Source organism: Schistocerca cancellata, chromosome 1 (genome assembly GCF_023864275.1).
Source record: "Schistocerca cancellata isolate TAMUIC-IGC-003103 chromosome 1, iqSchCanc2.1, whole genome shotgun sequence".
NCBI lineage: Eukaryota > Metazoa > Arthropoda > Insecta > Orthoptera > Acrididae > Schistocerca > Schistocerca cancellata.
In genome coordinates, this window is record NC_064626.1 from 20,091,396 (window position 1) to 20,105,024 (window position 13,629).

Here is a 13,629-nt window from a genome sequence, read left to right on the forward strand (position 1 = left end):
AGGGGTAGAATACTAGGGCGACTGGAGGCTGGTCAAACACAGCAGGTCCTAGCACGGGCCCTCCGTGTGCCACAAAATGTGATCTAAAAATTATGGCAATGATGCCGGCAGAAGACAGGAACCGTGTCGAGGCGCTACATTACTGGAGTTCACAGTGTACAACACCACAAGATGACCGATATCTCACCATCAGTGCCCACAGACGGCCACGGAGTACTGCAGGTAACCTTGTACGGGACCTTACCGCAGCCACTGGAACAGTTGTCTCGAGACACACTGTCTACAGACGACTGAACCGACATGGTTTGTTCGCCTGGAGACCTGCAAGGTGCATTCCACAGACCACTGGTCACAGGAGAGCCCGTAAAGCCTGGTGTCAAGAACACAGTACATGGTCATTGGAACGGTGGTCCCAGGTTATGTTCACAGACGAGTCGAGGTATAGTCTGAACGGTGATTCTTGCCGAGTTTTCGTCTGGTGTGAACCAGGAACCAGACACGAACATCTTAATGTGCTTGAAAGGGACCTGTATGGAGTTCGTGGTTTGATGGTGTGGGGTGGGATTATGATTGGTGCACGTACACCCCTGCATGTCTTTGACAGAGGAATTGTAACAGGTCAGGTGTATCGGGACGTCATTTTGCACCAGTACGTCCACCTTTTCAGGGGTACAGTGAGTCCCAACTTGCTCCTGATGGATGATAACGCACGGCCCCACCAAGCTGTCATCGTGGTGGAGTAAAAAAATTGTTCAAATGGCTCTGAGCACTATGGGACTCAACTGCTGAGGTCATTAGTCCCCTAGAACTTAGAACTAGTTAAACCTAACTAACCTAAGGACATCACAAACATCCATGCCCGAGGCAGGATTCGAACCTGCGACCGTAGCGGTCTTGCGGTTCCAGACTGCAGCGCCTTTAACCGCACGGCCACTTCGGCCGGCGTGGTGGAGTACCTCGAAACAGAATATATCAGGCGAATGGAGTGGCCTACCTGTTCTCCAGGGCTAAACCCCATCGAGCACATCTGAGATGCTCTCGGTCGACGTATCGCTGTACGTCTTCAAACCCCTACGACACTTCAGGAGCTCCGACAGGCACTGGTGTAAGAATGGGAGGCTATACCCCAGCAGCTGCTCGAGCACCTGATCCAGAGTATGCCGACCCATTGTCCGGCCTGTGTACATGCGCTTGATGATCATATCCCATACTGATGTCGTAGTACATGCGAAGGAAACAGTGGCGTTTTGTAGCACATGTGTTTCGGGACGGTTTTCTCAACTTATGACCAATACCGTGGACTTTCAGATCTGTGTCGTGTGCGTTCCCTATGTGCCTATGCGTCGTGTGCGTTCCCTATGTGCCTCTGCTATTAGCGCCAGTTTTGTGTAGCGCCACGTTATGTGGCACCACATTCTGCAATTATCCTTAATTTATGAGCATGAGTGTAGATCATCAGTGCAGTTGCCTTGCGGCACCTATTCAGCAGTGGTCTATAAGAATGGGAAAAAAATACTATATTCACTCTGTCAGAATATAGCGGAGAAACCTCCTTTAAGATTATGCAATGTAACTGCTGCAAAAGGAGATATTGCACGAGACTAGTTAAAGGACGAGCTGCTCTGGAACGATGAGGAATGATTATCGGAAACGTTTGTATCAGTTGTAACAGCTGAAACTACATTTCAAACGAAGATTCGAATCCAGTCTTTCGCAGGCAGCGCCCAGAAGGGACCTCAGCACGAGTCAGGCGAACCGTTTCTACACCACAGAACGTGGCGGTCAGAGAACGTACTGGAGTTTTCAAAATGTTCATATGTGTGTGAATTCCTGAGCGGCAAAACTACTTAGGTAATCGGTCCGTAGACTTAGACACCACTTAACCTAACACCTCTATGCTAAGGACAACACACACCCATGCCCGAGGGAGGACTCGAACCTCCGGTGGGAGGGGCCGCGCTACTGGAGTTTTAATGTCCACATTACACAGTTTAAGAACGCCTTTGTTTTCCTTTCATCATTCTTATGGATGAAGCTGCCCTCAACTCGGAGGCCGAACACCACAGTCCGCCACTAGTTGTGGTCCTCCTGCAGGTGGTATGCTATTGCCATCTTCCAGTCTTTCAACCGATGTCGCCAACCAATTATAGGAGCGGGTACGCACAGTTTAACGTGTATTCCGAATCACGTGCCATTAACGAACTCTGTCAGAGGTGATGGAAATAAGTGATGGATAAAGACCATAACAGGGACTCGAACCCGAAATTTGAATCAGCAGTTGCATACTTTACCAGCTATAGAGACGAACCTTCTTAATGATGTTACAACAGTTACCTTACCACTGGCGATGGAATTGCTCTCGATACTCGTGTGATAGCGTGAGCTACCAACACCTTCCAAAACGCCGCGCATGAAAACGGGATTTGTCCGGGCCTCGTACCTCTGGCTCTATTGTCGACAGAAAGATAGTGGCAAGTGTTTCGGACAGTCGTTGGGCTAGGGATCATTTGTACTATTCAGCAGAAGTATCGTCTTAGTGTCACTTTCCTATAGTACAGGGTCAATGTTGTTTCTTTTTGCATTAGATGTAGTCACCTTAAGGAGTTTGCGAAGGCACCAATTAGGTCAAGGCCGGTTCCTCAGGAAACCCGACAAAAGCATTTTCCACCATTTTTTTCGCTGCCAGCAGCGGATATTTAAATAACTAAACGCAACAAACTGCCGAAATTTTAGCGGTATAGGGGAACGGCGGGTAATATGTGCCAGCGGGTAGTATGGGCCAGCTGGTATTTCAGATATTCACTACTAGGTAGCAGCACGGTACACAGTGTAATCTTTGCCGCCAGCGCCATTCCGCCATGTGCAGAGAGTTTGTTTGAGTCGCAGTGTGGTATCGTCTGTGAGTAGTTATTGTTTGTTTGTGCTCCTACATGTTGTTGCCTCGAATACTTTTTAACGTCACTCTGCGTCATAACAGGTAATAATATATTTATGAAACTATAAGACAGTGACAATTTCATTTCGTTTTCTCTAACAATGTTTCGCTTATTACCATGTTTTCATATCTGTCTGAATCGGGTAGTATGGGCCATGCGACATTCGGATGGTATGGGTCACCGAACCCATTTCCTTTTTCTCTTTTTTAGGATAGTATGCCAACATTTAAGAAAAAAACCCTCAGCTTGCCTCCCTGGCAGAATCTACAATCACTTCTCGAGAGACCACCACTTCCTCCAATGCACTACACTCAAGTGAACATTCTCATTTTGCAAGTGTTTTAAAAGATGTGTCGCCTTTGCCCTCCTGCAGTGAAAAGAGGTTGACATGTCGGGAAAGAAAGACAGACAGATGAGAAATATTGAAATCAACTCTGATAAAAAACATGCTGACAGACAAGAAAGATTCAGAAGAGCAAAAGGAAAAAGCACAACAGAAAAAGAGACAAATGAAATGTTCAAAACAAGAACAAACGATGATCATTAAGCAGAATAAATATGAACAAATTGAAATTTTTCGTAATGACAGACCTACACCAAGCACTTATCAAGACTTGAAAAAAGAGACAGCATTGGTCGTATATTTTTCTATTGCAAAATCGATTTTCTGTCACTGAGTGACCATCTTCAGTGCTATATTGTATAACAAATTGGGATGCACTGTTGTTACTAGGCTTACGGCAATCACATAGACAGTCTATGTGATTGCCGTAAGCCTAGTAACAACAGTGCATCCCAATTTGTTATACAATATAGCACTGAAGATGGTCACTCAGTGACAGAAAATCGATTTTGCAATAGAAAAATATACGACCAATGCTCTTTTTTCAAGTATACCTGTTACCTGGTCGTAGTGCACAAGACAACATGGAGTCGCCAATCAATAAAACTTATCAAGACGTTGTAGATGTATTGCGTGTGTAGAAAGCTATGAGGAAAACTGGATTCAGTGCAGCAAGTGTGAATGCTGGGCACATGAGCTCTGTGCGGACATTGACGACTTACTTTTATACTTTTGTGATCTCTGTCTACTATCCTCCAGTAGTTTCATTACTTTTCCGTCTCTTTGTCACTGTCAATGTCTTCTTCTCTCTCGCTATAAAAAACTGCAAATGTATTCGCACGTCAAAATTTTTGGGAAAAGTTATAAAGGTCGTGAGGAAGGCTGAATGCGACAGCTAGTACCCCACTATTAAAAGTCAGGGTCTTTTAAGCAGAACCATATTCGCGTGTTTTGTGCTTCGATAGGAGCATTTTCCGCTGGTGTACAATATGTGCGCTGAATAGTTTAGCTTTGTAATTCCTCCTGTGCGACATTCAATGCATGCATAATTAGCTCTGATAAAATGTCCGCAATAAAAGGAATTATTAAAGTAATTACTTTTCCGTTTCCTCTCTATTTGACATTAAGAATCTTAGCGTTTAGTGCATTAGCTATGGCCAGTATTAGAGATTGTCCTAACTAGCACTGCGTTCAGACTGTAATGATCAACAAATGAACTGCGAATAATTTGAAAAACGACAGATCTTTCTCAGCTGGCAGTCATAACTCAGGCCGGACCCAGTAAAGCGCCTTTTCAAGGAGCTTCGTGTTCTCACAATAACTAACAGCTAACCGATCAGCTGCTCACGCCTTGACGGATTAGTCTGTCCCGATAGGCGCTCAACTAATAACAGTAGACGGCATAGCAAGAAAGTGCCGATCTGTGGTCAGAAATAAAAGTTAAATGAAATAGGTACCTGTCGCTCTGATAATAGATAATAAAAAGGTGTAGAGGGCAACAAACTTGGCTATTCGGGTTAAGGACAAAGACTTACCAAGAATAAATGAATGACCTAAGAAATTCGGTGGCAAGCGCAAAAAATTATTCAATAAACACATTAAGCATTCAATAAACGATTCCAATGAAGACTTCTGAAGCAATTACAAGTTCTCGAAATGTCGACACATTTAGTTATTTTAACTAATGACATAGTCGGCTAAGAAGAAGACCATCTCTTATTTATTCGAAGATTTCAACTCATCCACTTTTACAGAATCTTGAAATTTAGAGCGAACTTCTATGCGAGATGCTTTAAACTGTTTCCACAATGAAAATAGGTCTCGAAATCTGCCAGAAAACCCAAACAGATTCTGGCCATGTGTGAAGTACACCAGGGGCAAGAAGTAATCAATACTTTCACTGCGTCATAAAAATGGTTATGTCACTGATGACAGTGCCACCAAAGCAGAGTTACTAAACATGGTTTTCCGAAATTGCTTCGCAAAAGAAGACAAGCAAATATTTCAAAATTCAGATCTAGAACAGCGAAGCAACCTAAATCACTTAAAAGAGGCAAGATCTCCGGTCCAGATTGTATACCAGTCAGGTTCCTTTTAGCTCCATACTTGGCAGTCGCATACAACCGTTTGCCCTTTGAAAGAGCCATACCTAAAGACTGGAAGCATGCGCAAGTCACACCAATATCCAAGAAAGGAAACAGGAGTAACGCGCTGAATTACTCATCCATATCGCTAACGTCGATTAGTAGTAGGATTCTGGAACATATACTGCGCTCGAACATTATGAATCACCTCGAAGAAAACGATTTACTAACAAATAGTCAGCACGGATTCATAAAATATCGCCCTTGTGGAACACAACTAGCTCTTTATTCTCACGAAGTAATGAATGCTATCGACAGAGGATCTCAAATTTATTCCGTATTTTTAAGGCTTTCTACACCGTTCCTAATTCTGTTACAAATGTCACAGTTCGTAGTAACTGACGGAAAGTCATCGAGCAAAACAGATATCTGGCGTACCCAAAGGATGTGTTAGAGTCCCTCTGCTCTTCCTGATCTACATAAACGACATATAGACAATCTGAGCAGACCTCTTAGATTGTTTGCAAATGATGCAGGGCATTTACCGTCTTGTAAAAGCCATCAGATGATCGAAACCAATTTCAGAATGGCTTAGACAAAAATGTCTGCGTGGTGTGAAAAGTGGCAGTTGACTCTAAATAACGTAAAGTATGAAGTCATCCACATGAGTACTAAGATAGACCCGCTAAATTTCACACAAATCTAAAGACTGCAAATTCAACTAAATACTTAGGGATTAGAATTACGAGCAATTTAGATTGGAACGATCACGTAGATAATATTGTGGGAATAGCAAAACAGAGACTGCGATTCATTGGCAGAACACTTAGAAAGTGCAACAGGTCTACTAAAGGGACTGCTTACATCATGCTTGTCCACTCTCTTCTGAAATATTCGTGCGTGTTTTGGGATTCGCTTCAGATCGGATTGACGGAGTACATGGAACAAGTACAAAGAAGGACAGCTGGTTTTGTGCTATCGTGAAATAGGGGAGAGACTGCCACAGACATGATATGTGATTGGGAGGCAGTCATTAAAACAAAGGTGTTTCTCTTCGTGGCAGGATCTTCTCATGAAATTTCAATCACCATCTTTCTCCTCGGATTGCGCCCGCCCCGATAGCTGAAAGCTCAGCGTGACGGTCTGCCGTCCTAAGGGTCCCGGTTTAGATTCCCGACGGGGTCGGGGATTTTCTCCGCTCAGGGACTGGGTGTTGTCTTCATCATCATTTCATCCCCATCCAGCACGCAGGTCGCTCAATGCGGCGTAGAATGTAATAATATCTGCCCCGCAAGGGGCTCATTTCCATTTTCCTCCGATTGTGAAAATATTCTATTGGTACCCACCTACACAGGGAGAAATCAGAGCTCGGACAGACAGATTTAAGTTCCTGTTTTTCCCGAGCCAGGTTCGAGAATGGAACGACAGAGAAAGAGCTTGAAGGTGGTTCGATGAACCCTTTGCCAGGCACCTAACTATGAATGGCAGAGTAATTATGTGGATGTAGATATCGCATTGAAATTTCGCACCAGTCCTTTCTTCTGCAATGCTTCCGAAAGCAAGAGACGCAGCAAAGGGTAGTAGCACATACCAATTGATCCAAAGAAGCGATGGGCGATTTGTTATTGGCCTACCTAATGAGAAAGAGGGTATCTTAAAAATGTTCAATAAATTGCAATGGTGTGAGCTAACAACCAGAGTGGAAGGAGAGACTCGCAAGAGCAGGTCTGTAGATGACTATATTAGGCAGGTAGTTGATGAGGCAGGATGCGGCAGTTGCACTACAATGTCTAGCTGGCAAGCCGAGGGAACGGAGAACAGCATCAACCAACCTTACGAATTACCGTCAAAACTAGGAAAGGATAAAACAAAGCATCCCCCCTCACTAGAAGAATCACTCTCAGTGTTCCGGGATCTCTCCATCGGAGAGGAATCAAGGAATTTACGCGCTGTTAACTGGTGAAAGTGGGAAACTCGGGACCACGGAAATTATTAAGCGGAGACTCCATCCTAAAACCTCATTTCTTTTTTTCGAAATTAATTTAATGGCTATTCCACATCTTCGGAGTGTTTCCTCTTAAATCGCAAAACTATTTGGCTAAAATCCAATTACAAGTACGTCTAAGAAATATTTTAAATATGGACTGCGCGAGGAACCATGGCACACTGACAGCTGCCAAAGTGGTCAAGATAATGAGTACCTGCCTGTCAGAGACGTGCATCTGCTGCGCTACTGGCGCTGAAAGCAAGACACAAAATGCAAATGAAAGTTTGCACATTGTCATTTGGCCCTAGTGCCCCAAGGGAAAGAAAGCAAAAGAAAAAGATAGTTTTTGTCTTGTAGAAGCTCTTTCTCAATTTCATACCGGATGTTTGAAGACTGAGGAAAGCAGTAGTATCGCCATGACTTTAGCACCCTCCCAGAAGAAGATCTGCTTATCTAGAGACCAACGACGGATAAAGCAAGGCCACAAGATCCTGTCTGGAGAGGGAAAATTTCAAGAGAAAAGCTATCTTGATCTCGAAATTAAGAGAAGACGAAGGATCAGAAGAGCCGGAAGGGAACACGTGAGGTGCTGGTGAATTTTAATGGGCATGTGTCTTGTACTAGTATTCGTGTTTTAATAAAATTTTAAACTCAGTTTTCAGGTGAATCTGTTTTTCTAAGGGCAATGCCAACTAAAACAGTCTCAATGGAATTTATGCATCAAGTAGTCTTGAGGTATTCGCACTTTTCTATCTGCATAAATAAAGAAGAGTGTCCGTTTTTTTTTTTTTTTTTTGGAATTCATACAAATCTACAGTTTTATTCCGATCTTGATGACATTTTGCTCACTTTACCTTCAAGACAAGAGGAGGACAACTGTCTACATAAGATTTCTTAATCTGACTTTAAACATGTAATATACAAAGGGGAACAGTTGTTACCAAAAATTTTATAAAAGTTCTTGACTAATTTACTTCAAATTTCTGGTCGAACCCCTAATAGAAACGAGAAACGTTGTTGCCAAACATCTCGAAAAGTACTGACCAATTTCCTTCACAGTTCTTGGTCTATTTATTTCAAGTTTCTCAATTGAGATAAAACAATGAAAAAATTAATAAAAAGTTAAATGCGTAATAAACGAAATATATTGTGGTAAACTGATTGTAATCTCTATAGCGAGAATAAATTACAGCAGCAAGACTCATCCTGTAGATTGTACCATCAGATGTCACTAGATTGCAGGACGAGCGAAAGCGCAAGAATTTTACAGAAGCATTCATGAATGCAAAGTCTTATTTATTGGTTAGCTGCCGTTGGCAAATATGAAGTGGAACAAGGCTGGCCGTGAAGAACCTACTGTAGAACGTAATAACGGACGCCATCACGGGGTATGCCGCCTGTGAAGACGCGTTCAATCCGCGCATTCCGTTGATACCCAGTGATTTGAATGTGCCCTTCTACTTAAAGCGATTGTAGTTTCCCATGCGGTTTGCAATCGCTGCGAGCATCAGCAAGGCACAGGGCCAATTACGTTGTGTGCGAGATATTAAAAATCCCTGGCAGTGCTGGACACTGCAGCTAGTTTATTAATACTAGCGAAAATGTAATTTGTCTGTTTCACTATCACATTTATGTACAGATAATTACAGAAAATTCAATTTCTAGACTTTATAAAAATACTGAAATTAAATTAATAGCTTGTCTCATAAAATGAATGCGTAGCACTGTTGCAGGACGTTTTGTGAATGTAACTAAAAATCTGGAATGTGAAAATTGAGGTCTAAGTACTAAAATACGGGTTTTTAAAAATACCACAAAGTCGTATTAAAAATTCAAAACTCAAAAACCAATAAACTTCTGTACTTCGGAGCTTGGGTATAGTTACATCCTTACGTCATAGATGTGATTTTAATGTTCAGATGCGTGAGAATTCTTAAGGGACGAAACTGCTGAGGTCGTCGGTCCCTAGACTTACACACTACTTAAACTACCAGGTGTACCGGTAAGAAATGAGCGTCTTTTTGTGAAAATGAAACGCTAATTTTGAATTGAAAATTAAAACATTTTATTCAAAGTACTGACTATTGCTTTCTATACATTTCGACCGCCTCTCTGGCAATTTGTGGACACTGCGCCAATATAAATGTTCGTCTTTTGAAGCAAACCAATCAGACATCCAATTTTCGACTTCTTCGCAGGAAACGAAGTATTCCTCAGTCAATGCGTGTCCCATTGATGAAAAGAAATGGTAGTCGGAAGGGGCCAAGTCTGGTGAATACGGCGGGTGGGGTAGCAGCTCCCAGCCAAGTGTTTTGATTGTATCCTGAACCAGTTTCGCTTTGTGTGCAGGTGCATTGTCGTGCAAAAAAATTACTTTGCCATGTCTTCTGGCCCATTCTGGTCTTTTTTCGATCAATGCATAGTTCAAATTGATCATTTGTTATCTGTAGCGAGTAGTATTCACAGTTTCACCGGGTTTTAGAAGCTCATGATACACCACACCTTTCTGATCCCACCAAACACAGAGCATTGTCTTCTTGCCGAATCGATCTGGTTTTGCAGTCGATGTTGATGGTTGTCCCGGGTTAACCCATGATTTTTCCCGTTTAGGATTCTTAAAATAAAGCCATTTTTCATCGCCAGTAACAATTCGATGCAAAATTGATTTTCTTTCACGTCCTTGAAGCAAAATTTGGCAAATGGTTTTTCGATTTTCCATCTGTCTTTCATTCAATTTATGTGGCATCCATTTTCCACACTTTTGGATCTTTCCCATAGCTTTCAAACGGTCAGAAATTGTTTGTTGTGCAACATTTAGCATTGCTGCCATTTGCTTCTGACTCAAAGTATCATCTTCATCCAATATTGCTTGCTATTCGGCGTCTTCGAATTTTTTTGGTGGTCTTCCACGTTCTTCATTTCTTACATCAAAGTCATTATTTCTGAACCGTTGAAACCACCTTTTGCATGTTGCTTCTGATAGAGCACCATCACCATATGCCTCGACAAGCATTCGATGCGTGTCTGCAGCACGTTTTTTCAAATGAAAACAAAAAATTAATGCTTTCCGCAAATCATCACTTTCTGGTACAAAATTCGACATTGTTAACAAGATGAAAACATATGATGTCATTTGTTCCATGACTTGATGTATACTAAATATCTTTGACAGATGTCATACCAACCAAACAAAAAAAAATTACGGCTCGTTCACAACAAATGTTCCCTATCGACACCTTTGTATCTTAACGCTCATTTCATACCTGGTAACCTTATGCTAAGAACAGAACACACGCCCACGCCCGAGGGTGGACTCGAACCTCCGGCAGCAGGGACCGCGCTGTGATTTTAAAATTCGGTTGAAATCAGCAAAGAAAAGTTAAATTCTTGGATGGAGGCTTGCCTTAAAGCAATCAATTTCACAAGTCATCTCCGCGAATGTAGTAAATGGGATGAGAAATATTAAGACGCTACATATCCCTCGTGTCACACTGGACGGCAGCGGTGTATTGTGTAACAGAATAGATGCAGATATGACAGTTTCATAAATGTTTAGGTCGCAAGAATTAAACACAGCTTTCACCTAAGACGAGAGTGATTGAAACCTCAAAGGATGATGATTGAAGTAGTAGTGAAGAGTTGTTTCCACACTGCACTCGACAGATTCACATGTCGTCTGTTTGTTGTTGTGGTCTTCAGTCCTGAGACTGGTTTGATACAGCTCTCCAAGCTACTCTATCCTGTGCAAGCTTCTTCATCTCCCAGTACCTACTGCAACCTACATCCTTCTGAATCCGCTTAGTGTATTCATCTCTTGGTCTCCCCCTATGATTTTTACCCTCCACGCTGCCTTCCAATACTAAATAGGTAATCCCTTGATGCCTCAGAACATGTCCTACCAACCGATCCCTTCTTCTGGTCAAGTTGTGCCACAAACTTCTCTTCTCCCCAATCCTATTCAATACTTCCTCATTAGTTATGTGATCTACCCATCTAATCTTCAGCATTCTTCTGTAGCACCACATTTCGAAAGCTTCTATTCTCTTCTTGTCCAAACTATTTACCGTCCATGTTTCACTTCCATACATGGCTACACTCCATACAAATACTTTCAGAAATGACTTCCTGACACTTAAATCTATACTTGATGTTAACAAATTTCTCTTCTTCAGAAACGCTTTCCTTGCCATTGCCAGTCTACATTTTATATCCTCTCTACTTCGACCATCATCAGTTATTTTGCTCCCCAAATAGCAAAACTCCTGTACTACTTTAAGTGTCTCATTTCCTAATCTAATACCCTGAGCATCACCCGACTTAATTCGACTACATTCCATTACCCGCGTTTTGCTTTTGTTGATGTTCATCTTATATCCTCCCTTCAAGACACCATCCATTCCGTTCAACTGCTCTTCCAAGTCCTTTGCTGTCTCTGACAGAATTACAATGTCATCGGCGAACCTCAAAGTTTTTATTTCTTCTCCATGGATTTTAATACCTACTCCAAATTTTTCTTTTGTTTCCTTTACTGCTTGCTCAATATACAGATTGAATAACATTGGGGAGAGGCTACAACCCTGTCTTACTCCCTTCTCAACCACTGCTTCCCTTTCATGTCCCTCGACTCTTATAACTGCCATCTGGTTTCTGTACAAATTGTAAATAGCCTTTCGCTCCCTGTATTTTACCCCTGCCACGTTTAGAAGTCGGTAAGTAGTGTTGAAGATATTGAAGGTACTTCCACTGTATAAACACCTTACGTGAGGCCACAGTAAAAGAATGGGCTGGGTACTTACTTGGAAGTCATCGTCTACGGAGGAGTAAGGCATGCCGGTGGAGGTGTGAGGAACTGTGGAGGGCGGCCGGTGAGCGGCTGGGGGTGGCGCACAGCGGCCTGCGGCTGCGGAACTGACCTCGTGGCGCGCGGTGTCGACGGCCGCGTCCGCGGGGTCCGGCGCCGGTGGCGGAGGTGCCGTGGGCAGCATCTCGGCGCTCCACGGCGGGAACAGCGAACTGTACTCGGCTGCAACACGGCAGGCAGGCAAGTCACAGCACGGCACGGCACGGCACAGCTGGCAGCACGCAGCACGCACCGGGGATCAGTGCGCTAAGAGGATCGCCCGCACCTGCCGGCTGCCGGCTGGGCGACACGCGCCGGAAAAAGCCAGCGGCAGAGTCGTTGACACGCAGCAGCAGCAGCAGCAGCAGCAGAAGCGGCGACCGCTCGCTACACTAAACTACCTTACGTAAGGGTACGCAACTTCCGCTTTGGCAACAGCTATACGGTACACAAACAGCCAAATTAATTATACGTTGCCCAAAACATCTGCGTACTATCTGTAATGGCGTCAACTGTGTCCTTACGCCCCTTCTGTACAATCGACTTTCTAGTCTCAGTTGACCAATCGAGACGAGGGCGTGTACTGCAGAGCCCTTCGCATTTTATTCCAGTATTGAGTCTCGTCTGTTTTGAGTAGCCATTTTCGTTTACACGTCAGAACCAAAATTGCCGGTGTTGTGAGAGATGTCTGCTGCGCAGTTTGGCACGCGAATGATGAAAGTGTGTTTATGACGGACTAACTAGACAGACTCTGTTGATCCTGGAAAGTTTTCGTTGATGCGTATCCTAGTTTTCGAGGTATCTGCTCCAGAAGTACAGATCCCTTTTTTGTTTTGATAATGCAAAGATCCTTTTGAATGTCCTGAAAGACAGATTCCCCTTATTTCCATATTTACAAAAGGCAACAGCTCTTTTCATACACTCCTCTGGTACGGACAGGGCAAAGTGGTATCGCGCTTGGGACTAAGGCGTGCGCAGTGGGGCGGAGGGTGTTTAAAAGCTGTATTGTTTCAGAAGGTCATAATTGCTTACTATCAGAATAACAGACCAAAATTTCCCGCGTGATCGATTGCTGCGGCTGATACCTTGCACGCTTGCTTCTTCCTCCAAAACGAGTTAGAGTTGGTGACGTTTTACGGAAAAAGCTAAGTATAGTAACAAAATGCAGGAACAACCAGTGACAAAAGAGTTCATTAATGACCAAAACAGAATTCATAGTGGAACTTCTTGTCAAAGGTCGTGTGGTAAATTCTCTGCACTCCTCAGAACGGAAAGGAGAAGTGTCATCCAAACATTTGAGAACATATACACTCATTTGTTCCAGAAAATATATACTTGCAAACACATCAGACAATATATAGAACGGAGTAAATAGCGCCTTTTTGCTTTGTCCTTTGTATCTTGTTTTCTTACTAAGTGCCATATAACAACGAAAATTA

The 13,629-nt window shown here is 43.1% G+C and overlaps 1 protein-coding gene across 2 annotated transcripts in view; it reads right to left on the reverse strand.

Moving 5' to 3' along the window:
- LOC126164648 (solute carrier family 35 member G1-like) overlaps nt 1-13,629 on the reverse strand; it is a 266,941-nt gene that overhangs the window by 69,033 nt on the left and 184,279 nt on the right. Inside the window, exon 3 of one of the 2 annotated variants that reach the window (XM_049920258.1) lies at nt 12,264-12,373. In XM_049920258.1, coding sequence (XP_049776215.1) covers nt 12,264-12,373 — 110 coding nt within the window. Of the gene's footprint in view, nt 1-12,146; nt 12,216-12,263; nt 12,374-13,629 lie in introns of those variants that run through there. The other variant, XM_049920259.1, reaches the window with a different exon arrangement.